This window comes from Oncorhynchus mykiss, chromosome 2 (genome assembly GCF_057628025.1).
Source record: "Oncorhynchus mykiss isolate SJ-2025 chromosome 2, ASM5762802v1, whole genome shotgun sequence".
Taxonomy (NCBI): Eukaryota; Metazoa; Chordata; class Actinopteri; order Salmoniformes; family Salmonidae; genus Oncorhynchus; species Oncorhynchus mykiss.
This window is the reverse complement of record NC_143023.1, coordinates 81,207,853-81,235,060: the sequence shown is the minus strand read 5'-3', so window position 1 is coordinate 81,235,060 and position 27,208 is coordinate 81,207,853. Positions and strand designations below refer to the sequence as shown.

General features: G+C 41.4%; 2 protein-coding genes and 1 long non-coding RNA gene across 3 annotated transcripts; 2 read left to right on the top strand and 1 right to left on the bottom strand.

Annotated features, from left to right (window-relative positions):
• Nucleotides 1-292: 292 nt before the first annotated feature.
• On the bottom strand, nucleotides 293-16,239 carry LOC149985253 (uncharacterized). The gene is made up of 2 exons (XR_016488604.1): nucleotides 16,157-16,239; nucleotides 293-1,209 (listed from the first exon to the last, which is right to left on the bottom strand). It is a non-coding gene; the product is annotated as an uncharacterized LOC149985253 (long non-coding RNA).
• On the top strand, nucleotides 2,349-11,380 carry sycp3 (synaptonemal complex protein 3). Its single transcript, NM_001124507.1, is given in 10 exon segments — nucleotides 2,349-2,721; nucleotides 2,852-2,866; nucleotides 2,868-2,880; nucleotides 2,883-2,924; nucleotides 3,040-3,074; nucleotides 3,226-3,343; nucleotides 4,113-4,212; nucleotides 4,304-4,402; nucleotides 4,831-4,935; nucleotides 11,057-11,380. Coding segments are annotated over 10 exon segments (714 nt in total). The 5' UTR covers nucleotides 2,349-2,588; the 3' UTR covers nucleotides 11,111-11,380.
• Nucleotides 16,240-16,339: 100 nt separating the features above from the next.
• LOC110497492 (UNC93-like protein MFSD11) lies at nucleotides 16,340-23,711 on the top strand. The gene has a single exon (XM_021573625.3). The coding sequence runs from the start codon at nucleotides 16,680-16,682 to the stop codon at nucleotides 18,039-18,041; it is 1,362 nt and encodes a 453-aa protein (XP_021429300.1). The 5' UTR covers nucleotides 16,340-16,679; the 3' UTR covers nucleotides 18,042-23,711.
• Nucleotides 23,712-27,208: the final 3,497 nt, after the last annotated feature.

Here is a 27,208-nt window from a genome sequence, read left to right as displayed (position 1 = left end):
GTGATAAGAAAGGCACACAATATGAGGGGCTTTACTCAACCCTGCTTTTATGTTTCAGTGAGTGGTGGCACCCCCTCTGAAGATGGAAGCTCAGTTTATAGTGCTGAAGCACACGCCAAGGCAAATATACTTATGACTAACAAAGTGAATAAATGGCTAGGTCAACTGAGTACAGATGTCAGTGTTATTGAGCCAACAAGGAAGACAAGGACAAACACAGGAAGCATAGACTTCCCTCTTCCCAGCAGTAAGTAAGTCTATTAAAATGACAAGCTTACTGATGAGTCTTGAATAATAACCACCACTCCTGCTTTAATTCTCCTTTCTGTACTAAGTTGATGACTGATGATTACTTTTATTAGGAATTGATTTGTCTCATACATCATGTCAATATACAATTATTCACCTAGACATACTAGCAGCACATAATTTGCAAACATTACAAACATAGTGCAAGAGCCACGTAACAGACTTAAAGTATTCACATAGACAGATAACCATACAGCACAGTACAACCACAACACAACAACAGCTAAATGTACCAGAAAGATATTGCAAAGCTATTTTTGTTTTACATAATATACAGCTGCACAGCTATTATTTTTTTATTTTATTGAACCTTTATTTAACCAGGTAGGCAAGTTGAGAACAAGTTCTCATTTACAATTGCGACCTGGCCAAGATAAAGCAAAGCAGTTCGACACATACAACGACACAGAGTTACACATGGAGTAAAACAAACATACAGTCAATAATACAGTATAAACAAGTCTATATACGATGTGAGCAAATGAGGTGAGATAAGGGAGGTAAAGGCAACAAAAAAAAAAGAAAAAAGGCCATGGTGGCAAAGTAAATACAATATAGCAAGTAAATGGTCAAGATGTTCAAATGTTCATAAATGACCAGCATGGTCAAATAATAATAATCACAGTAGTTGTCGAGGGTGCAACAGGTCAGAACCTCAGGAGTAAATGTCAGTTGGCTTTTCATAGCCAATCATTTGAGAGTATCTCTACCACTCCTGCTGTCTCTAGAGAGTTGAAAACAGCAGGTCTGGGACAGGTAGCACATCCGGCAAACAGGTCAGGGTTCCATAGCCGCAGGAAGAACAGTTGAAACTGCAGTAGCAGCACGGCCAGGTGGACTGGGGACAGCAAGGAGTCATCATGCCAGGTAGTCCTGAGGCATGGTCCTAGGGCTCAGGTCCTCCGAGAGAGAGAAAGAAAGAAAGAGAGAATTAGAGAGCATACTTAAATTCACACAGGACACTGGATAAGACAGGAGAAATACTCCAGATATTTACTAGAGGGATATCTTCAACCACCAACTTACCATCCTGAGACAAGTCCGAGTATAGCCGAGTATAGATCAACCACACGGTGGCGCTATAACGGGCCCATGTTTATATCTCAATCTTTTTGACTCAGAGTGATGAAATTTGGCAAAAATGCTCAAGGAAATGAGTCTACCTACCCTGCAAAGTATAGGTTTTGTTTGGCCACATAGTGGCATTGTTAGACAGGACAAATCATTTACACAAGCTCATTGGCTCATACCAGCCATATCGTTTCAAGAGTCTTGGAAAATATTGTGTTTGAAGATGTGCATAAATAGATGCTGTATGCCAAATTTGGTGCAGATTCTGTAGATAAATACGTTTTAAAGTAATCAATATCCTTAAACGGGCCACAATACATCAAAATAATATTATCTTGCATGATCAGTTTGATTTTGAGTTCTGATATTTGAAGGAAAAAAGAAACCGCACACTGCTCTTGATAGTAACACTGAACTTTAATAAGCTTACGTATCGGCCTCGTGGCCTTCGTCAGGACTTTTGACGAAGGACGAAGGCCGTGAGGCCAAAACGTAAGCTTATTAAAGTTCATTGTTACTATCAAGAGCAGTGTGTGGTTTCCTTTTTCCTTAATCTTGTTCAACTGTTACCATGCACCTGCAAAAAAGATTGCTCAGATGTGCGAGAGCCTTTTGAATTTGGAGTTCTGATATTTGGCAAGCCTGGTAAACAGTACTGATGTAACTTGTTATAGGGAAATGTGTCAAAGTTTTCCTGGTGGCTGCACAATGGGCCCATATCTGAACCCTGGCATTGCTGCTTGCAGCTACTGTATATATGATCCCTGTACTCTTCTAGCTAGCCTAGATACGACTACAAGATTTGGATTTGAGTGTCTTTGAAGTTTGGTTTAGGTCGTCCTGCCTCTTAAGATTTCATAGCAAGCTCGTGCTATCATGGCGCGAAATCTTGGAGAACCAATTATATTTTCCTTGGCGGGAACAGACCAGCAGGAACGTCAAATACAGTTTACTTTAGAGACTCTGTAAACGCTACAGCAGCAACAACGTAACCATAACGTAGACTGACCGACGACTGTATAAATATATACAGTATTAGCAACTAATAAACATTTGACTTATGTCGAAATTACAGTAGGTTAAAGCGGTAGCAGTGACTAGTATTCGTCCTCACTTAATTTAAACGTTGACGTAAATAAACAGTAGTTAGTTAGTCTAGTGTGTTCCTTAGATTTTTTGGCTAGAATAACACACGTCCGGTACTGTTAATGGCCTCCACTGGGAGAAAACAGTCAAAGAAAACGAAGCATGCAGAAGACTCAACTGACATAAAATCGTTTGATTTCGCTCTTGAGGACGAAAAGACAGGACTGAGTTGTTCAGAGGATGACATCCGAGAAGGTATCTAGCTAACTAACTAACGTTAGCTATGCAAAGGCAATTGGTTTTCTGACCCCATTTGGGCTAGCTAACAGTTAGCTATTTACCGTATGTGGTATCTTATCACCTTCATCTCTGCCAATGTCCATAGATGAAACTCCTGTTGTTGACAAGATGGCCAAGAAAAGGTCATTTGAGGAGGATGATCTAAAAGTTGGAGTGGGGTAAGTTATAAAGTTAGCAAACATAAATTAAGCTTCCTACCAGCAACGGCCTCTTACAATCGTCTAATTGAGCCTTCATCCTTGTAATTGTTTCTTGAATCTTGGCATTCCCTAGGAACGAGGTACAAACCATGTTGGAGAGATTTGGAGGCAAGTTTATCACAATGTGATTTATTTTAGCTTGACAATAGCTATATGTTGAATACTCTAAAACAACTGTTGGTTAAGGTTGTCGTAACCAAAGGTAGGCTTATGCTATGTTCTTTAATACATGTTTCTCAAATTAGTATTTGTTTCATAGCTGATATAAGCAAAGCCATGCAAGCCAAGAGAAAACGTTTAGAGACCTTCACCAAGAGCTCACTGAAGGGCAGCAATCAGAAACTGGAGCAGCTGTGGAATACCCAGTATGCACAAAGGTAACAACACCTGCTGAGACCAGAGATTGTGTGAGGCATGTCAGCCCTCCTTCACCTCAGCAACACCTCCTGACATTGAATATAGGCATTATCACAACCGGCAGTGATTGGGAGTCCCATAGGGCGGCGCACAATTGACCCAGCGTCATCCGGGTTTGGCCGGTGTAGGCCATCATTGTAAATAAGAATTTGTTCTTAACTGACTTGCCTAGTTAAATAAATGTTAAATAAAAATATATAAAATGTACACACAGACGGCACCCAGTTTGTCATATACATTACGTGAAAAAATTCTGAAAAAAACAGGGCCCATATGAATGTCTGCATTCTTTGTTTAGCTAGGTGTTTTCTTTATTCAGATGGAGCTGAAGAATACAAAGGTACCAATCAGAAGTATACTTCTACCTGAAAGTTTTGCTTTGTTCTAGTTAAAATCTCCATGAACACTGCCAGTTGAATTTTTGTATCGTAGCTTGCTCTTTGTGTCAATGTTTTTGGATCACCTTTGAAACAATATGCATGCTCTCAAATCAAGCACCCAGACTCCAGCAACAACAAAACTAAGAATATAATTATGTTTGGGCGCATTGTCAATGACTACACATGGCAGGTAACATTTGATATCACTGTAGTGGCCAAAATCCTATCCCAGACACCATTTTATTGCCATTAGTTTACACATTTATTAGCCTACATCTGATGTTTGCTTTGCACCTTGTTATTTGTCTTGGGTAACGGTGAAAACTTTGTCTACTGGGTGTTTTTGCAGGCAGAAGCTGACTCAGGAGTACTCACAGCAGGTGTCATCTGTGCTGCAGCAATGGGAGATTGATGCACAGAAATCAGAGGATCAGGAGGAAAAATTGAATGTCAGTGCTTTTCTGTATACTGATAATGCAACTTTTTTGGGACTCAGATACAGTATACAGCTGAAATGTAACATGATCTTTTCCTCTGTAGAACTTGTTTCGCCAGCAACAAAAACTGTTCCAGCAGGCTAGAGTGGTGCAAAGCCAGAAACTGAAAACCATCAAAGAGCTATATGAGCAGTTCATTAAGGCGAGTCCCAGATGACAGTTTCCTCATACAATGTTAGGCAGGTGCAAATGCTCCCAAAGCCATTGATCCATAGCTGGAATTCCATCATTACAGATGAGGAATTTTACACAACTTTTTCACAAGTGTTTTTGATTTGCACATCAGTATGGTACTTAATTTATAAATTGGCCGTTCTGTGGCATTCGCTAGATGACTTCTCCGTCAGGTTGGTTTTCTGTATTTACGGGTCATGCTACGGGAGTACCAATTTCAAAATTACGCGTCAACTCGCTGCTGTTCTCCAACACACTATTGTACAAATCAAAACACCTGTCAAATTGAAGTGCAAAAAAAACGCTATTTGGAATGATTCAATTTCAACCCAGATCTTTCTATCAAGTTAATCAAAATAATTGAAACTCTTGGGTTTGTCATAATGTCTTTTTAAGAACATGGAGGAGATGGAGAAGAGCCATGAGACCTTCTTGCAGGGGGCACAGGTGGAGCTGAAGAAGGAGATGGCAGTGTTGCAGAAGAAAGTTATGATGGACACTGTGAGTTACGCAATGTCAATTGCTTCGACAGTTTAAAAAAAATTGTACACATGACAAAATTATGTTAAGTTCAGCTAATTGGCTTGGCTCAAAGCTAGCAAACGGTCAAAAATAACTTATTTTCACGTCATGTAGCCTTCATGTCTGAGGGTTAATTAAAGTAAATTGAAACTGCTTATTAATTTATGATAGAAGTTATGTTGCGTCCAACTCCTACTCATTTGTGGCTACCACTGAGTTATGGCAAGAAGAATGTCGCCGAAGGAGATGGCTGCCGTTTTACGATCCTGTAACCAATTGTGCTATTGTGTATGTTTTTTTCGCGTTATTTGTAACTTATTTTGTACAATAAGGATTTACTTCAGACGCCCGACAAGGTGTCGAGGACGAAGGTCTGGGTGCCTTGTAAGGATCCGTCGCCGAGAGGGTACCTTTTCCATCGGTCCTATTAGCCAACGTACAATCAATCGATAATAAAATAGACCAACTACGATCATGTATATCCTACCAATGGGACATTAACTGTATTATCTTATATTTCACCGAATCGTGGCTGAACAACGACATGAATAACATACAGCTGGCTGGTTTTAAGCTTTTTCGGCAGGATAGAACAGCGGCCTCTGGTAAGACAAGGGGTGGTGGTCTATGTATATTTGCACAAAGTTAATTAGGGGAAGGGGGTATATTTGACCTCCATCATCTAGGAAGTGACAATGGTTAATCAAATTTCCCCATTTATGCCCATTGTTTTTGCTCAGTTTTGCAGGCCTTCTCATACATCTGCAACTGTATATGCATTCGTAAATCATGACCTTTCTTGAGTTGGGCCCTGGGATGGTCCAACTGTTGAGAATCTGAGTCTATGGTTGTTGTATGGGAAAGGAGTTGAGTGTGTATCCCACAACTGTTACGAGGGAGTAAAAGATGTTAGGGACAATATAGGACGATTCACAATAATTGTTTGCTAATGTAATAATTCCTTGCCATAATGTAATTTTGGAAATGGCGAGACTGGTGAGAAGTAAAAATCCTTTACATAAATTGCCTACATTACTACAAATATTAATAGCTAATTATGGAAAATAAGAAACAGGATTTAATTTAATTTTAATGGCTATATATAAAATACAAATACAGTTGAAGTCGGAGGTTTACATACACCGTAGCCATATACATTTAAACTCAGTTTTTCACAATTCCTGACATTTAATCCTTGTAAAAATTCCCTGTCTTAGGTCAGTTATGATCACCACTTTATTTTAAGAATGTGAAATGTCAGAATAATAGTAGAGAGAATTATTTATTTCAGCTTTTATTTCTTTCATCATTCTTTCATCACATTCCCAGTGGGTTTTCTATAGGATTGAGGTCAGGGCTTTGTGATGGCCACTCCGATACCTTGACTTTGTTGTCCTTAAGCCATTTTGCAACAACTTTGGAAGTATGCTTGGCGTCATTGTCCATTTGGAAGACCTATTTGCGACCAAGCTTTAACTTCCTGACTTGCTTCAATAGATCCACACAATTGTCCTCCCTCATGATGCCACCTATTTTGTGAAGTGCACCAGTCCTTCATGCAGCAAAGCACCCCCACAACATGATGCTGCCACCCCTGTTCTTCACAGTTTGGATGGTGTTCTTCGGCTTGCAAGCCTCCCCTTTTTTCTCCAAACATAACGATGGTCATTATGGCCAAACGGTTCTATTTTTGTTTCATCAGACCAGAGGACATTTCTCCAAAAAGTACGATCTTTGTCCCCATGTGCAGTTGCAAACCGTAGTCGTGTCTTTTTTTACGGCGGTTTTGGAGCAGTGTCTTCTTCCTTGCTGAGCGGCCTTTCAGGTTATGTCAATATAGGACTCGTTTTACTTTGGATATAGATACTTTTGTACCTGTTTCCTCCAGCATCTTCACAAGGTCCTTTGCTGTTTTTCTGGGATTGAATTGCACTTTTCGCAACAAAGTACATTAATCTCTAGGAGACAGAACGCGTCTCCTTCCTGAGCGGTATGATGGCTGCTTGGTGCCATGGTGTTTATACTTGCATACTATTGTTTGTACAGATGAACGTGGTACCTTCAGGTGTTTCCCATGATGTCAAGCAAAGAGGCACTGGGTTTGAAGGTAGGCCTTGAAATACATCCACAGGTACACCTCCAATTGACTCAAATGAGGTCAATTAGCCTATCAGAAGCTTCTAATGCCATGACATCATTTTCTGGAATTTTCCAAGTTGTTTAAAGGCACAGACAACTTAGTGTATGTAACCTTCTGACCCACTGGAATTGTGATACAGTGAATTATAAGTGAAATAATTTGTCTGTAAACAATTGTTGGAAAAATTACTCATCATGCACAAAGTAACCGACTTGCCAAAACTATAGTTTGTTAACAAGAAATTTGTGGAGTGGTTGAAGAACATGTTTTAATGACTCCAACCTAAGTGTATGTAAACTTCCGACTTCAAATAAATATATATATATTTATTTTTTAATGGCTATATATAATACAAATCGAGGTGAGGGTGATGGAAATTTATTTGGCGGTTGATCTGCTTCTGTTCTGTGGGTGGCACTGTGTGCTCTTTTGGAAGGATGTGTCCCGGTTTCCGGGGCTATGGGGTCGGGGGTGGTCTGCCGGGCATTGGGATGACAACCCAACTTGGGATGGGGAGGGGTTTTAGCGGGTGGAATAGTGGGGACCAATTGGAGGTTTACTAAGTAGCAATGCAAATGTCATGGTACAGCTATATAGACATTCAATCATCATGTTACTTTTTAATTGTATGTTTACAAACATATTTTGAAAAATAGAAATGAAACTTGTGTCTCATTATGGTAAGTGGTGAAATAAGTATAGCCAGTTGTAATTGTAATGGCTTAGCAGATAATAAGAAAAGACGATCAGTATTTACCGGGCTAAAAGAGAATGAGTGTAATATATTGTTTACAGGAAACTCATTCAGTCATTTTAGATGAAGTTTTGTGGAAAGAGGACTGGAGGGGGGAATATACACTGCTCAAAAAAATAAAGGGAACACTTAAACAACACAATGTAACTCCAAGTCAGTCACACGTCTGTGAAATCAAACTGTCCACTTAGGAAGCAACACTGATTGACAATACATTTCACATGCTATTGTGTAAATGGAATAGACAACAGGTGGAAATTATAGGCAATTAGCAAGACACCCCCAATAAAGGAGTGGTTCGGCAGGTGGGGACCACAGACCACTTCTCAGTTCCTATGCTTCCTGGCTGATGTTTTGGTCACTTTTGAATGACAAAAGTCATTTTACAACCCACACAAGTGGCTTAGGTAGTGCAGCTCATCCAGGATGGAACATCAATGCGAGCTGTGGCAAGAAGGTTTGCTGTGTCTGTCAGCGTAGTGTCTAGAGCATGGAGGCGCTGCCAGGAGACAGGCCAGTACACCAGGAGACGTGGAGGAGGCCGTAGGAGGGCAACAACCCAGCAGCAGGATCGCTACCTCCGCCTTTGTGCAAGGAGGAGCAGGATGAGCACTGCCAGAGCCCTGCAAAATGACCTCCAGCAGGCCACAAATGTGCATGTGTCTGCTCAAACAGTCAGAAACAGACTCCATGAGGGTGGTATGAGGGCCCGACGTCCACAGGTGGGGGTTGTGCTTACAGCCCAACACCGTGCAGGACGTTTTTCATTTGCCAGAGAACACCAAGATTGGCAAAGTCGCCACTGGCGCCCTGTGCTCTTCACAGATGAAAGCAGGTTCACACTGAGCACATGTGACAGACGTGACAGTCTGGAGATGCCGTGGAGAACGTTCTGCTGCCTGAAACATCCTCCAGCATGACCGGTTTGGCGGTGGGTCAGTCATGGTGTGGAGTGGCATTTCTTTGGGGGGCCGCACAGCCCTCCATGTGCTCGCCAGAGGTAGCCTGACTGCCATTAGGTACCGAGATGAGATCCCTCAGACCCCTTGTGAGACCATATGCTGGTGCGGTTGGCCCTGGGTTCCTCCTAATGCAAGACAATGCTAGACCTCATGTGGCTGGAGTGTGTCAGCAGTTCCTGCAAGAGGAAGGCATTGATGCTATGGACTGGCCCGCCCGTTCCCCAGATCTGAATCCAATTGAGCACATCTGGGACAGCATGTCTCGCTCCATCCACCAACGCCACGTTGCACCACAGACTGTCCAGGAGTTGATGCTTTAGTCCAGGTCTGGGAAAAGATCCCTCAGGAGACCATCCGCCACCTCATCAGGAGCATGCCCAGGCGTTGTAGGGAGGTCATACAGGCACGTGGAGGCCACACACACTACTGAGCCTCATTTTGACTTGTTTTATGGACATTACATCAAAGTTGGACCAGCCTGTAGTGTGGTTTTCCACTTTAATTTTGAGTGTGACTCCAAATCCAGACCTCCATGGGTTGATAAATTTGATTTCCATTGATAATTTTTGTGTGATTTTGTTGTCAGCACATTCAACTATGTAAAGAAAAAAGTATATAATAAGAATATTTCATTGATTCAGATCTAGGATGTGTTATTTTAGTGTTCCCTTTTATTTTTTTGAGCAGTGTATTTCTCCCATGGGCAAAGAATTTCAAGAAGGGGTGGTTATATTAATTAACAGTCATTTTGATCCAAATGTGCAAATTGTCCAAACAGATCATCAAGGTAGATGGATTATTTTAAATATGTTATTGGACAATAAACAGATATGCCTTATTAACCTATACAGTCCAAATAATGATGATCCAAGCTTCTTTGAAAATATATATAAGAATTTATCAACTCTACAAGCCACACTAGACTCTATTATTATGGTGGGGGATTTTAACAAGGTTTTACTGGTGTTTTGCGGTTACTATTTAATGAAGCTGCCAGTTGAGGACTTGAGGCGTCTGTTTCTCAAACTAGACACTCTAATGTACTTGTCCTTTTGCTCAGTTGTGTACCAGGGCCTCCCACTCCTCTTTCTATTCTGGTTAGGGCCAGTTTGCGCTTTTCTGTGAAGGGAGTAGTACACAACGTTGTACGAGATCTTCAGTTTCTTGGCAATTTCTCCCATGGAATAGGCTTCATTTCTCAGAACAAGAATAGACTGACGAGTTTCAGGAGAAAGTTATAACAGTAACATACCAATAAAACATTTTTTTTTAAAGACGAGCCTGCTGGCCTTACTGAGTTGATAGGAACATTAGACCAAGCTATTTAGGAGGGATATCCACACCTAGCAGGAAAAACAGATGTGATGTGCCGAGGGGTGCCCTATACCTGCGCCCGGAGGGGAGTAGTTCAAAGTATGGGTACGGGGGGTGGCTTTGGTCTAAAATGATTTTGTGAGCCTTGCGGAGGGCCCTGACCTTAAAGATCTCATCCAGGCCTGTCTGTTTGACTCCTAGTACCTTGCTTGCTGTGGTGATAATCCGTCTAAAGCATATTTCTATGGCTGACAGTGGGCATTGCCAAACCAACAAACAATACAAGAAGTTAAAATACTCTCAATTAAAGATTTGTAAAACAGTCAGTATAGTACAGTCTACATTAAAATATCCCAGCTTTTTGAGAAAGTACAGTCTGTTGGTTCTTCTTGTAGATCAGGTCTGTACATTTACTCCATTGAAGCTTATTGTCCATGAGGACACCCATGTATTTGTATTCCTCTACAATCTCTAAAGGTAAAGGTAGGTGGTGAACACTTCCTGAAGTCTATGCACATCTCTTTGGTCTTGTTGGTATTGAGGACCAAGTGTGATTTATCACACCGCTCTACAAAGTCATCTAGGAACGGGCCATGATGTTCCTCGTCATCATGCAACAGGCTGATCAAGGAAGTGTCATCAGTGAACTTAATAAGGTGTCTGTCAGAATGGGAACTAGTACAACTATTAGTGTACAAGATGTACAGGAGTGGGGACAAAACACATCCCTGAGGAGAGCCTGTGTTGGTATTGCGTATGTCTGACACGTGGGGACCTATTTTGACTCGCTGTGAGCATTGGCTCAGGAAGTCCAACAGCCACAAAAAGTATTCGGCGCATGTGACAAATACAATTTTTTAATTTTTTAAAATCTGGAATGATTTCCCATTGGTTACTTGAGTGTTATAACCTATCTCTCTCTGTCCACAGCAACAGCAAGAGATGGCCACTGTCCGCAAGTCTCTTCAATCTATGCTGTTCTAGAGGAAGTTTAATCTGAGGTTACCATGTCAATAGCCTCTACAGTCAAACCGCTAAGGGTTTTTACAATTTGAGAGTTCACGACAATTAGACACTGGAAATGAAAGACAGATAAGGTTTTGAAGGTCTGAATTCTGTTTGTATATTTGCATGCTGTATTTATTCCTTAACATGTTGCTTATTCATATATTTATTTGCCAGTTGATCTGCTATTGTGTGCTTACCTGTATGTTTATCTTGTTTGTTTCATTAAACAATTTGCTGTTAACAATACAATTTTGTTTTTATTAAAGCCATTATAAGTAGCAGTTATTTTTTATAATGGACTGAAGTATTTTCTGATTTGTCAAGGCAGACAACAATAACAAAACTTTGATCCACTCCTCTGTCTGTGTGTTTTTACATTTTTGCCTCTTGTTTTTTTCTCCAAACATTGATGTATTCTTTTTTTATATTTACATAATGTTGGGGCTGTACAGTATGTTGGTTGTAATATAGTAGACTATCAAATCACCAGTACATCCCTGCAAATAGGTGGAAATAATGTACCAATAACTGCGCTGGGCATGTAAACAAACCCACAAGGAAGAAGACACTTCACTTACTGGATAGGTTTGCAGGGACTGTTATTTGGCAAAAATGGGTAAGATTTGTTGCTACCTTTTTTAGTGTGTCATACTTTTGTTACGTTTCTCATGAAATCAATGTTTGCTCTGTGTTAGCATTTAAAGAGCTACGTAGGATGTTGTAAATTTACAATTTCCTATGAATACAGTTCAAATTATTTGGGTGTTTTTTTTAGGTAAACCAGATGAACGTTTGCTATCCAGGGAATGTGTAAGACAGATGTTGCTTTATACTAGCTACTTCAATGACCTCTTCTGTCTCCTCGTATTGCATTGTTATTCAGGAAAATAACTTGCTGACCCGTGAAAGTGAATGCATACCAGACGATGCTATTATAGCTAGGCCTTTAGTAATATGCATTGACCAGACCTGACATTTTGTATTTTGTCCTTTGAAGTTATGTCTGTATAGTTTGATCAATGTAATGAGTAAAGTATGACTACTATACTTTTATCTATCTCTCCTGCCTTGTTAAATCAAGATGGGTTCTTCTCCTATCTCTTTTCTGGCTTGTTTTGCACCAGGAAAATTGGATGGAGCTGTGGTTGGATGGAGCTGGGGAAAAAACTACAATTCTTTACAGACTTCTAGTTGGGGAGGTCGTCACCACTATAACCAGTGAAAGAAAATATTCAACTTATTCTCAGTGCTGAGTAACATACTCAAACTGATGCTCGTAACTTTGCATGCCAATACAATGGTATGTCTTGCAATATATATATATATTTGTCACTGAAATGGCTCAAGCTACTGGTCTGCCCCCCCAGCCATTGGCTTCAACATGGAAACGGTAACATACAAGGATCTGACATTCCAGGTGTGGGATCTTGGAGGGCAGACCAGTATTAGGTTGTAATATATTCCTGACTTCAATTTATTTATTGTAGCATATGTCTCACACTACTGAAGATTACAACTGTCAGCGGTCAGTTTGTCCAGTCAACCAACAATTGTATTGGTTACACTGTTTCTTCTTGCATCTCTCTCTGTTTCAGGCCTTAGTGGTGCTGCTACTACTCCAAAACCGATGCTGTTATCTACGTAGTGGACACCAGTGACCAGGACGGGATGGGAATTTCCAAGTCTGAACTGGTGGCTATGCTTGAGATATCCCAATCTAATCATCCCCAGCTTACAATTGGCTTATTCATCCCCCCTCCTCTTCCCTGTAACTATTCCCTAGGTTGTTGCTTTAAATGAGAATGTGTTCTCAGTCAACTTACCTGGTAAAATAACAAAAGGAATTTGGCTTTAGGAGCTTGTATATGCTTACTGGTACCATGGCTCACACTTACAGTGCCTTGCGAAAGTATTCGGCCCCCTTGAACTTTGCGACCTTTTGCCACATTTCAGGCTTCAAACATAAAGATATAAAACTGTATTTTTTTGTGAAGAATCAACAACAAGTGGGACACAATCATGAAGTGGAACGACATTTATTGGATATTTCAAACTTTTTTAACAAATCAAAAACTGAAAAATTGGGCGTGCAAAATTATTCAGCCCCTTTACTTTCAGTGCAGCAAACTCTCTCCAGAAGTTCAGTGAGGATCTCTGAATGATCCAATGTTGACCTAAATGACTAATGATGATAAATACAATCCACCTGTGTGTAATCAAGTCTCCGTATAAATGCACCTGCACTGTGATGGTCTCAGAGGTCCGTTAAAAGCGCAGAGAGCATCATGAAGAACAAGGAACACACCAGGCAGGTCCGAGATACTGTTGTGAAGAAGTTTAAAGCCGGATTTGGATCATACAAGGAGAAGACTGATCAGAGATGCAGCCAAGAGGCCCATGATCACTCTGGATGAACTGCAGAGATCTACAGCTGAGGTGGGAGACTCTGTCCATAGGACAACAATCAGTCGTATATTGCACAAATCTGGCCTTTATGGAAGAGTGGCAAGAAGAAAGCCATTTCTTAAAGATATCCATAAAAAGTGTTGTTTAAAGTTTGCCACAAGTCACCTGGGAGACACACCAAACATGTGGAAGAAGGTGCTCTGGTCAGATGAAACCAAAATTGAACTTTTTGGCAACAATGCAAAACGTTATGTTTGGCGTAAAAGCAACACAGCTCACACCATCCCCACTGTCAAACATGGTGGTGGCAGCATCATGGTTTGGGCCTGCTTTTCTTCAGCAGGGACAGGGAAGATGGTTAAAATTGATGGGAAGATGGATGGAGCCAAATACAGGACCATTCTGGAAGAAAACCTGATGGAGCCTGCAAAAGACCTGAGACTGGGACGGAGATTTGTCTTCCAACAAGACAATGATCCAAAACATAAAGCAACATCTACAATGGAATGGTTCAAAAATAAACATATCCAGGTGTTAGAATGGCCAAGTCAAAGTCCAGACCTGAATCCAATCGAGAATCTGTGGAAAGAACTGAAAACTGCTGTTCACAAATGCTCTCCATCCAACCTCACTGAGCTCGAGCTGTTTTGCAAGGAGGAATGGGAAAAAAATTCAGTCTCTGGATGTGCAAAACTGATAGAGACATACCCCAAGCGACTTACAGCTGTAATCACAGCAAAAGGTGGCGCTACAAAGTATTAACTTAAGGGGGCTGAATAATTTTGCACGCCCAATTTTTCAGTTTTTGATTTGTTAAAAAAGTTTGAAATATCCAATAAATGTCGTTCCACTTCATGATTGTGTCCCACTTGTTGTTGATTCTTCACAAAAAAATACAGTTTTATATCTTTATGTTTGAAGCCTGAAATGTGGCAAAAGGTCGCAAAGTTCAAGGGGGCCGAATACTTTCGCAAGGCACTGTATAAGTACCTAGGAGTCTGGCTAGACTGTAAACTCTCCTTCCAGGCTCATATCAAACATCTCCAATCTAAAATCAAATCTAGAGTCGGCTTTCTATTTCGCAACAAAGCCTCCTTCACTCACACCGCCAAACTTACCCTAGTAAAACTGACTATCCTACCGATCCTCGACTTCGGCGACGTCATCTACAAAATAGCTTCCAATACTCTACTCAGCAAACTGGATGCAGTTTATCACTGTGCCATCCGTTTTTGTTACTAAAGCACCTTATACCACCCACCACTGCGACCTGTATGCTCTAGTCGGCTGGCCCTCGCTACATATTCGTCACCAGACCCACTGGCTCCAGGTCATCTACAAGTCCACGCTAGGTAAAGCTCCGCCTTATCTCAGTTCACTGGTCACGATGGCAACACCCACCCGTAGCGCGCGCTCCAGCAGGTGTATCGCACTGATCATCCCTAAAGCCAACACCTCATTTGGCCGCCTTCCTTCTAGTTCTCTGCTGCCTGTGACTGGAACGAATTGCAAAAATCGCTGAAGTTGGAGACCTTTATCTCCCTCACCAACTTTAAACATCTGCTATCTGAGCAGCTAACCGATCGCTGCAGCTGTGCATAGTCCATCGGTAAATAGCCCACCCAATTTACCTACCTCATCCCCATACTGTTCTTATTTATTTACTTTTCTGCTCTTTTGCACACCAGTATCTCTACCTGCACATGACCATCTGATCATTTATCACTCCAGTGTTAATCTGCTAAATTGTAATTTTTCGCCTACCTCCTCATGCCTTTTGCACACAATGTATATAGACTCTTTAAAAATATATATATACTGTGTTATTGACTTGTTTATTGTTTGCTCCATATGTAACTCTGTGTTGTTGTCTGTTCACACTGCTATGCTTTATCTTGGCCAGGTCGCAATTGTAAATGAGAACTTGTTCTCAACTAGCCTACCTGGTTAAATAAAGGTGAAATAAAAAATAAATAAATAAAAAGTGCATCACCAATCCTTAGATAAGGCTGTACAGTGTCATATGAATGCCAATAGGTTGACTGGGGAGGTGATTTCCCAGTCAAAGTCCTGCAATTAGAGCTACGACACTAATATTTGCGTAAACTCTTCACAGTTGTGTTCTGTGGGTGTTACCGAGTAGACGGATACCCCATTTCATTGCTCCACATTCCAACATTGTTTAACCTTATCTAGACTAAATATGTTATGATTACGCCAATTGTAACCTTCTGCATCACTTTCAACTAGGGACTTCATTTGTGTGAGCCTCGTAGGAAAATACATGGTACTTGTACCCGGGAGGTATAGTAACCAACTATGAATTGAAATATACATATAGTCAACAGTGATATTCACTGACAACTACATAGGTCACAAACATTTTATGAGCATACCAGCTAACAACTTTTTTTGATTTTTTTATCATGAATTTATTACATTCATTAAAAAGATCAATAACAATCTTTGTGATAACTACAGCTAACCTTCAATTGTGGATTCTCGGTTTCACCAGCAAGATGACAATTATGACAGAGTAAAAATCCCTAGTCAAAATATTCTATACCTAAAAATCTTTAAACTATTTTATACGTTAATGACTGGTATTTTACCTACCTATAGCGCTATTGGCATTCATTATTCTCAGATGAAGTGAGAGAACTCGCACTTGATAAATGCTCCTCTCGCGCGCTCTGAATCTATCCAATCACCGCTTTCATGCTGTTGACCAATGACGGGGAAGTAATGTAGGCTGGAATACGCCCCTATCTTTAAAAGGGCGTGGATTTGGCTAACCTCGTTTGGGGGAAAAGCATTTCGCAAGCGTTCACGGAAGTCTCGCGATGTTGCGCCTCTGTTTTGATGCACTTTTGCGCAGCCTTAACAGTAATTTGTTTCTACCCAGCTAGTGTGGTGTTGCATCTCATCACTCAACTTTCCGGTTTTCTTATCGTTGTCGACTATCAGCAGGTTGCCAGTTTCGGTGCAATGTCCATCTGGTTTCTCCACCTTGTTATTGCACAAACGAGGACTCGTCAGACAGACAGTGCAGCACCCGACTCGATGAGGCGTGTGGACCACTTCAGAGGTTTATTAACTAGCTAGCTGATCATCAAAATATAAGTGCCACCTTAAAAACATGAGTCCAGAAGGAAAGACACTGTTGAACATCGTAATCCTGGGCTTTGGATTTATGTTCATGTTCACTGCTTTTTCAACATGTGGAAATATAGAGCAAACTGTGATCAAGAGTTTCAACAGCACTGGCTTCAGTGGGAGTGGATACACAAGCATGTCCATCATCTATGGAGTTTTCTCTGCATCCAACCTGATTGCTCCCTCGGTAGTGGCTGTTATAGGACCACAACTTTCCATGTTCTTTAGTGGACTAGCATACAGTGGATACATTGCCACGTTCATCCAACCCTTCACTTGGAGTTTTTACACAGCCTCTGTAGTTGTTGGAATAGCGGCGGCAATATTGTGGACTGCTCAGGGTAACCTACTCACCATCAACTCTACAGACGCCACCATTGGCAGGAACTATGGTATTTTCTGGTCCTTGCTACAGTTCAGCTTTTTATTTGGGAACATGTATATTTATTTTGCCTGGCATGGCCATGTTCACATATTAGACAAGGATCGTCAGACTGTATTCATCGCTCTCACGGTCATAAGCCTGATAGGCAGCTTCCTGTTCTTCCTGATCCAGAAGCCAGAGCCTAAGTCCATATCCTCTGATGAATCTGAGTCACTGCTGCAGGCTGAGTCCTCAGAGAGTGCCTCTGTTGTTGTAGTACCTCAAGGTTTCGGTTCCCAGGCTCTGGATGCTTTCAGGAAGGCATTGCAGCTGTCTGTCACTAAAGAGATGCTGCTGTTAAGCATCTTCATAGCATACACAGGACTGGAGCTGACCTTTTACAGTGGGGTATATGGGACGTGTATTGGGGCCATGACTCAATTTGGGGACAATGCCAAAAGTCTGATTGGGCTCTCAGGCATTTTCATTGGCATTGGGGAGATCCTGGGAGGGGGCATGTTTGGGATGTTGAACAAGTGCAACCGGTTTGGGAGGAGCCCTGTGGTGCTGTTGGGGCTGATCACTCACTTTGTGGCCTTCTACTTGATCTTCCTGAACATCGCCAGCGACGCCCCTCTGGCCCCAGAGGAGGGTACAAACCTGAAGGCCTTCATCACCCCCAGTGTTGAGTTGGCTCTGCTGTGCAGCTTCCTGCTTGGCCTGGGAGACAGCTGCATCAACACCCAGCTGTTGAGCATTGTGGGATACATGTTCCAGGAGGACAGCGCTCCCGCCTTCGCTGTCTTCTACCTTGTCCAGTCCATCATGGCAGCCCTGGCCTTCTTCTACAGTAACTACCTACTACTGCACTGGCAGCTGCTCATCATGGTGCTAGTGGGCTTCCTGGGCACACTATCCTTCTTCATAGCTGAGGGGATGGTGGTCTCCAGAAGACGCGATACTGACAACAATAGCATATGACAACCTAGGCCTAAGGGGACAAGGGGCTGTGGTGAGAGGAACTTCCTATCATCCCTTTAGGACCCTTCAACTGACACTGTCACTGGCCTACCTGAGCCCCACTAAGCACAGACTGTAGGTAATGCTGTTTTTGCAGTCATCCCAACTCTATAGATTTTTGCTTTTCAAGTGCAAGAGACACTTTCTGTTGAATGCTGTATGTTTGCTCTACTTGGAGCACATCAGTCCTTTTTTTAAAGGAGGGTATGATAGTGGAATCCATACAAAATTATTGAACAATGCTGTGAATATTTTTATCTGAGAAATGTATTTTGAATGTAAACCAATCAAGGTCTAGACCTGAGCATAGCACTATTACAGGAACCACTTTAGTTGTTAATAATCTTGTCAATTGCTTTAGACACTAAAATGAAATGTGCTGCTTTGCTTGTGGACCTGTCAAAAGCTTTTGATACTGTTGATCATGCTATTGTATTGAATAAGTTGTCCTCGATAGGCCTGAGGTCTGACTCCTGTTCATGGTTTAATGATTATCTTAGTGAAAGAACTCAAGCCATCATGATTGATGGGGTTAAGTCTGAATTTCTTGATGTAAGGTGTACCACAGGGGTCACTTGGGACCTGTTCTATTAACTATTTGTATAAACACCATTGGTCAATCTGTGTTAAAAATGGTAAAATTCGGATTTTGCGGAGTCAGTTAAGAACAAATTCTTATTTACAATGACAGCCTGCCAAAAGGCCTCCTATGGGGACGGGGGCCTGGGATTAAAGAAAATAAATAAATACAATATAAATATAGGACAAAACAAACATCATCTGGATTAAGTCTTTGAATGAAGAGATTGAGAAAAAACTGTCCAGTTTGAGGGTTTGTTGCAGCTCGTTCCAGTTGCAAGCTAAGGGGAACTGAAAAGAGTAGTGGTCCAGGGATGTGTGTGCTTTGGGGACCTTTAACAGAATGTGACTGGCAGAACAGGTGTTGTATGTGGAGGATGAGGGCTGCAGTAGATATCTCAGATTAGGGGGAGTGAAGCCTAGGAGGGTTTTTATAAATAAGCATAAATCATTGGGTCTTGCAACAGGTATACAGAGATTACCAGTTAACAGAGGAGTATAGAGTGCAGTGATGTGTCCTATAAGGAGCATTGGTGGCAAATCTGATGACCAAATTGTAAAGAATGTTTAGCAGCTCGAGAGCACCCTTACCTGCCGATCTATAAGTTATGTCTCCGTAATCTAGCATGGGTAGGATGGTCATCTGAATCATGGGTAGGATGGTCATCTGAATCAGGGCTAGTTTGGCAGCTGGGGTGAAAGAGAAGCGATTACGATAGAAGAAACCAAATCTAGATTTAACTTTAGCCTGCAGCTTTGATATGTGCTGAGCGAAGGACAATGCACTGTCTAGCCATACTACCAAGTACTTGTATGAGGTGACTACCTCAAGCTCTAAACCCTCTGAGGTAGTAATAACATCGGTGGGGAGAGGGAAATTCTTCTTACCAAACCACATGATCTTTGTTTTGGAGGTGTTCAGAACAAGGTTAAGGGTAGAGAAACCTTGTTGGACACTAAGAAAGCTTTGTTGTAGAGCATTTAGCACAAAATCCAGGGAGGGGCCAGCTGAGTATAAGACTGTATCATCTGCATATAAAAGGATGAGAGAGCTTCCTACTGCCTGAGCTATGTTGTTGATGTAAATTGAGAAGAGAGTGGGGCCTAGGATTGAGCCTTGGGGTACTCCCTTGGTGACAGGCAGTGGCTGAGAGCAGATTTTCTGACTTTATACACTGCACTCTTTGAGAGAAGTAGTTAGCAAACTAGGCCAAAGACCTCTCAGAGACACCAATACTCCTTAGCCGGCCAACAAGAATGGAATGGTCTTGGCCAAAAGCTTTGAATCAAGGGCAATAGTGACATCATTGAGGACTTTTAAGGTTGCAGTGACACATCCATAACCTGAGCGGAAACCAGATTGCATACCTGAGAGAATACTATAGACATCAAGAAAGCCAGTCAGTTGATTATTGACAAGTTTGATGATACTATTATGTATGCTATTGTCCCAACTGTTGATCTGACTGTGTCAAAACTATTTCAGATTAACTACATGTTCACTCATTAGATGGTTCTCCAATCGAACGAGTTCCCACATATAAATACTTAGGCATTTGGATTGATATGGATTTGACATTTAAAAAACATAGATGAGCTTGTTAAGAAGCTAAGATTTAAAGTTGCCTTTTTCTACAGAAACAAATCGTGCCTCTCTCTAAACAGTAGGAAGCAGACTGTTCAGTAAACCTTCTCTACATTGCTCCCTTTTTGTTTACAAGGCTCTACTTTATAAACCTATGTCTTATATAAGGTTGCTGTTGAAGTATAGACACTTGAATTGCCTAACCCGTTCACAGGATTGATTAACTCTCGAGGTTCCTAGGGTCTCCACCGAGTTAGGTAAGGTCTGCTTTTAGTTTGAATGCACCGTATTCCTGGAACAAAATTCTAAATACATTCCATCTTGATGTTCTGGTGCCGTTCTGGCAATTAAAAGCAATTATTGACACTAAATTGTCCAGTCAATCAAACAATATATAATCATCAATCAAATAATGAGTTCATTAATTTATCAGTCCAAAGATTGATGTAGCAATCACACTTAAAACAACCATAGTGTTGAGGTAATTAATTACAACTTGTTATGCATTATCAACCTGATATTATACTTGAATGTAGTTACATTTAGAATGGCACCTGTATTTCCATGTTTGGGGGGGGGGGCTTAAAGGGGAACTGCACCTGCTGATTTGACCTAGTTTTTTGGTCTTACTCCTCAAGAAATGCTGGCGGCCATGACAAGAAGCCAAACGTGAGTTGGCTTGGGGGTATGGTTTGATGTACACACCCATCTGTCAGAACCTTGCCCACAGCTGTTTACCCCCACTCAGTCTCAACAAACAAACCTGCAGGTTGAGTTCAATAACTACAGGCAAATGTATGGTGAGATGCCGGAGTAAGCTTTCAAAAGGTCGGTAGCCTACAGAGTAATATGAGAAGTTGAATTTATTTAGATATTCTAAACTAAATGTTTGATAACTTTCAAATGTAGTAACAGGTCCATGTAGAATAAACAACCCTTTACACAATAGCATAGAAGAAGTGTTCTGCTAATATAACGATGCGCACCTTTCATTGTCATTCCCAGCCGATACAGATACTGTGCCTATTGCCATTTTGTCTGGTGGTAATGGGGCTACCTTGGCAAACATATCAGAGTGGTCATACCTTCTTGTGTGGTGTCCCGTATACAACAGGAGTTCCCTGATCCTGGAGCAGAACACACAGGTGTTCTCTCTCCCCACATTGACTGATACCATTCAATTCAATAATAAAAAAAGACAATACAAGTCAAAGTTGTCTAATAAAATTGTAATGCTGATTGCCAGGTCTCTCCATTCAGAGACATCAGTGTTACGCCCGTCTGTCAGTCTGGACTTCATCACATCATCTTGTAAGTTTCCATGTGCTGGCTCAATACATGTTTCTGTGAGGTGGTTAGAGCGTTGGACTAGTAACCAAAATGTTGCAAGATCAAATCCTGAGCTGACAAGGTAAAAATCTGTCGTTCTGCCCCTGAACAAGGCAGTTAACCCACTCTTCCTAAGCCATCATTGAAAATAAGAATTTGTTCTTAACTGACTTGCCTAGTTAAATTAAGGTAAAATAAAAAAGTTAATTATGTAAACGCCTTACTCTGCTTTTCTTAATCGGCGTAAGGTCATAATGGAAGTAAGCATACCCTGATTGAAACACCTGGTTTAATGATTTTTAATTATTAGGACATGTAAACAGTTTAATCGGCGTTCCAGCTGTGTATTTGATCTGCGCATGTGCCAGCACCAGTAGCGTAGGCCTCCCTCCCTGTGTGAGTGAAGTGAGTTCGGAAAAACTAAATGTATCCAGCTTAGACATAGTTTTCGCAAACTTTATATGTCCAAACTCAGAATCAAATAGTCTTTGCAAAAATAACATGGTCGCTGTGGTTGAACGTTTATTTTTATTGCTGATTTTCTGCATTTCTCAATAGTCCCATCAGTAGCCTAATTTCAGATGTGTCCATGTAAACAGGAGTATTAGGGAAATCATTCTTCTTGCAAAGCATGTTAACATTTTAAACTATTATATTAATCTGACTATCCAGAATAATCATGTTGTTGTGTTCATGTAACCATGCTCACTGTTCTATTACCAATGGCAGTTAGGATCGGTAATATCTGACACACAGGTGCTTTGTTGAAGTTTGAAGTGGTTAGATAAAATCTACCCAATTATGGTCTCCCCATCAAAAGACTGAGGCTGCCGTCTGGCAAAAGCATCTCCAGTCAATCTGTAGAAATAGGCAGAGTTAATCAGTGACACATGGAATGAAAAGGGTGTTGCTATCACTGGACATTTGTGCTGTACTGTATTATGAATAATCACCTCATTGTGGATATGTTAAGTATATGTGTTGAGTGCCAGGTCTCTCTGCATCTCATGCATCTGTGAACACATACACACAGTCACTGTTTGTTAGAAATATTATGAATAAATGAAAACAATATTCTCATTTTTAATAGAACTGTAACTAAGTAAACTTATACTCAGTTTTATTATATCTGATTAACAATATGAGTTCATAAGAAGGGTTTGTGTGACATGGACAAGGAGTAATTAAAGTTAATGAACACCATTCCAACTGGGAAGAAAGGAATGGGTTGTGGATTAAGTAAACAGATAAGGTAGTTAACCTATGGTTGAACCGACGAAACTGAGCTCTGGGGTGTTTTAGATCAAATCAAATCAAATTTATTTATACAGCCCTTCGTACATCAGCTGATATCTCAAAGTGCTGTACAGAAACCCAGCCTAAAACCCCAAACAGCAAGCAATGCAGGTGTAGAAGCACGGTGGCTAGGAAAAACTCCCTAGAAAGGTCAAAACCTAGGAAGAAACCTAGAGAGGAACCAGGCTATGTGGGGTGGCCAGTCCTCTTCTGGCTGTGCCGAGTGGAGATTATAACAGAACATGGCCAAGATGTTCAAATGTTCATAAATGACCAGCATGGTCCAATAATAATAAGGAGGAACAGTTGAAACTGGAGCAGCAGCACGGCCAGGTGGACTGGGGACAGCAAGGAGTCATCATGTCAGGTAGTCCTGAGGCATGGTCCTAGGGCTCAGGTCCTCAGAGAGAGAGAGAGAAAGAAAGAGAGAATTAGAGAGCGCACACTTAAATTCACACAGGACACCGAATAGGACAGGAGAAGTACTCCAGATATAACAAACTGACCCTAGCCCCCCAACACATAAACTACTGCAGCATAAATACTGGAGGCTGAGACAGGAGGGGTAAGGCAGTGAGTGCATTCCTATGTTTTCTGTCAGCTAAGTGGTGATCGATAATGGTGAGGAGTCAAAAGTTAATTCAGTTTTGTTGTGTGTCCTGTGTATGTTCTAGGGGGTCAGAATGAACTTTGAATGAACTTTTAAAGTTCTCTTTGTCCCGGTCTGGAGGAGGAGATTCATTTTAGAAGCAATGAAATGACGTCATGTTATTGTATATAAACTGTTGCTCGTGGTAACGTGGGAGCGCGCTCCAAGAATAAATTCTGTTACCTATTATTGATAAGACTGGTCTCCGTCTATTTTATGCAAACAAGAATCGTACAAATTCTCATAAAATAGATTAAGGGAATTCAATTAATGAAAACATCTTGGTATAATTAAATTACAGTAACACTGTTCTATTATCAATGGCAGATATGGATATGTGATGTTATGTTTGTTCTTTGTCTAATGACAAACCAGGGCATAGGTTTAACTACTTTTAATAAACCGATGCTTCAGCTAGCAATATCACTGTGTAGCCATGCAAGGCATAAACATATTTTGAGCATGTTTGTTTTTTCCAAAGAAATACAGTTTCTGGCCAACAATACTCTATTGTGGCTCTTTTTGTTTTCACATAAACAAAAACATTCAGTCCAGATGCTTTTTTAAAGCAGTTTTCCTGCTCATGGGACCATTCCCATTAGTTGTTCTGTTCCAGAAGACCTCTGGGTGGAGTGGACTGTGCTGAAAATTGAGGTATGAACTTTGCAAGGTAGGCGATCATGCCTGTGAAGCATCTCATGTCGTCCTTGTTCTTCGAGTGCTCCATTTTGTTGATCGCTGATGTTTTCCTCAGGTCTGGTTTGACTCCCTCCTCTGAGAGTACGTCTCCCATAAAGGTAAGTGTTTTCCCACCAAACTCGCATTTGTCGTTGTTTAGTTTCAGGTTGACTTTCCATGTCAGTTCCAGCACAGCACTCTCGCGTTGTGTTCTTTTTTTGTGGACCCCCAGACGATGATGTCGTCCATCATTGTCTCTACTCCTGGAATATGCTCGAAAATCATGTGGATTGTCTTGTGGTAGACCTCTGGCGCTGAGAGAATCCTGTATGGTAGACAAAGAAATCTGTACTTGCCCTCAGGTGTGTTGAATGTGCATAGCCTTGAGTTTGCATCATCTAGCTTCATTTGCCAGAATCCTGATGAGGCCTCAAGCTTACTGAACCACTTTGCTCCAGCAAACAGCAACATTATCTATTTTCTGGTTGGCAACTTCAAATGCTCTCACTTGATGGCTGTGTTGAGATTTCTAGGGTCTAGACATATCCTGAGATTGGTTATTGTGGTGAAAAAGAATGGCAGTGAGCTTACCCAATCTGTAGGTTCATTGATTTTTGTGATGACGTCCAATTTCTCCATGAGTCCAAGTTCCTCCTTGATCTTTTTCCTCAGTGTGAATGGAACTTTCCTGCACGAATGCACAACTGGAGTAACTTTGTCATCAGTACATGTTTTGTGTTCTCCAGCTAAACATCCGAGACCTTCAAACACATCCTTGTACTCAGTCAGTAGTTATTCTTGGTCATTTTCAGTCTGTGATGTCACTACAAACACTCTTCACCAGATTCAGCTTTTCACATGCACTGTTTTCTAGGACAGGCTGTACACTTTTCCACGATCAGCAGCTGTGCTTTGAACTGTTTTCCTTTGTGCTGTAAAGTTATTATGCAGCTTCCTTTGACTGGTACATTCTCCCAAGTAACCTTCACAGGGTGTATTTTGCCTTATACTTTGTGTTTTGTAGTCATCCAGCAACAACAGGTTTACCTGAGCTCCAGTATCGAGCTTGAATGGTATTATAGTCTCATTCATGATCAATGGCACAATCCATTCAGCTTTTATTGCATTGCAAATATCCAATCAACAAAGAATTCTTCAGTTTCCTCCTTGACTGTGTGAAAAATTTTCTTTGTAGCCTCAGCTCTGCAGAATTTTGAGAAAGTATTATTTTCCCCAAAGTTGTTACACAATTTTCCATATGGAGGGAAATTTTATAGCTTGTGGATAACTCATTTTCCACATGTAAGCTGTGTTCGAATACTCATACTACCCACACTAGCCGTACTATTTGTGACGTGAATTGAGTATATAGTATGCTTATTGGTCATAGTATGGATATAGTTAGTATGCCAAAATTTTCCGGATGTCGTACTAAATTTGCCAAAATATGAAGTACCGTAATTTCCGGACTTTAAGCCGCTACTTTTTTCCCACGCTTTGAACCTCGCGTTTTATACAATGACGCGGCTAATTTATGGATTTTTCCCGCTTTCACAAGATTCATGCCGCCAAAAAACTGAGTACCGTCACATAATATGACGTAAATCGAGCGCGCTCAAACTTCCCATCATTCTGATTACGGTAGTCATTTTGTCACCGTCATCATGGCAAAGACACGGAGAAATGCATATGATGCAGCTTTCAAGTTGAAGGCGATCGATCTGGCTGTTGGAAAAGGAAATAGAGCTGCTGCATGGGAGCTTGGCCTTAATGAGTCGATGATAAGACGTTGGAAACAGCAGCGTGAGGAACTGACTCAGTGCAAAAAGAAAACAAAAGCTTTCAGAGGGAAGAAAAGTAGATGGCCCGAACTAGAAAATGAGCTTGAAGACTGGGTCAACACACAGAGAGCAGACGGCCGAGGTGTTTCAAATGTGCAGATCCGACTGAAAGCCAAAACAATCGCCACCACAATGAAGTTTGAGAATTTTAGAGGTGGACCATCGTGGTGTCTAAGATTTATGAGACGTAAAGGCCTGTCCATCAAGGTATGGACGAGTCTGTTTCAGTAGCTCCCTCCCGACTACGAGGAAAAAGTTTCAAACTTCCGCAAATTCATTGATGCAAAGATAGAGGAGCATTCCATCAGCCCGCACGACATCATAAATATGGATGAGGTTCCTCTGACGTTTGACCTGCCTCTCACTCGGACTGTCAACAGGAAAGGCGAATCATCCGTCACGCTGAAAACAACTGGGCATGAAAAAACGCACTTCACCTGTGTTCTGAGCTGCACGGCATCGGGAGAAAAGCTTCCACCGATGTTGATTTTTAAACACATGACGATGCCAAAAGAAAAATTCCAGAGAGGATTGTTATGAAAGTCAACAAGAAAGGATGGATGACGGAAGGCCTAATGCATGAATGGCATACGGAGTGTTACAGCAAGCGACCGGGAGGATTCTTTCACAAGAACAAGGCATTGCTCGTGTTGGACAGCATGAGGGCCCACATAACAGATTCTGTGAAAGAAGCCATCAAGAGGACAAAACTCAATTCCAGCTGTGATTCCTGGGGGCACAACAAAGTATTTGCAGCCACTCGACATCAGTGTAAATCGTGCATTTAAGGTGGCGCTCCGTGTTCAGTGGGAGGCTTGGATGACAAGTGGGGAGAAATCCTTCACTAAAACGGGCCGCATGCAAAGAGCCACTTATGGTCAAGTCTGCCAGTGGGTCCTGACAGCGTGGAGCATTGTCAAAAAATCCACTATCATCAACGGGTTTCGAAAGGCTGGACTGCTGCGTGTTGTTGAGGGCAGTTCAGCGGGGAATTTGCCTCCGGATGAAAGTGACAAGAGCGACAATGAAAACGATCCAACATCGGATGAAGCAATTCTGAGGCTATTCAACTCCGACACCGAAGGAGATGACTTCAGTGGTTTCAGTGCACAGGAGGAGGAAGATAGTGACCAATGACTTTATTGGTAGGCTACTGTTTAATTTGTGTTAC

Excerpts from the sequence above, each read along its gene's own strand:
- LOC110497492 (XM_021573625.3), top strand. The coding sequence starts at position 16,680 with ATGAGTCCAGAAGGAAAGACACTGTTGAACATCGTAATCCTGGGCTTT.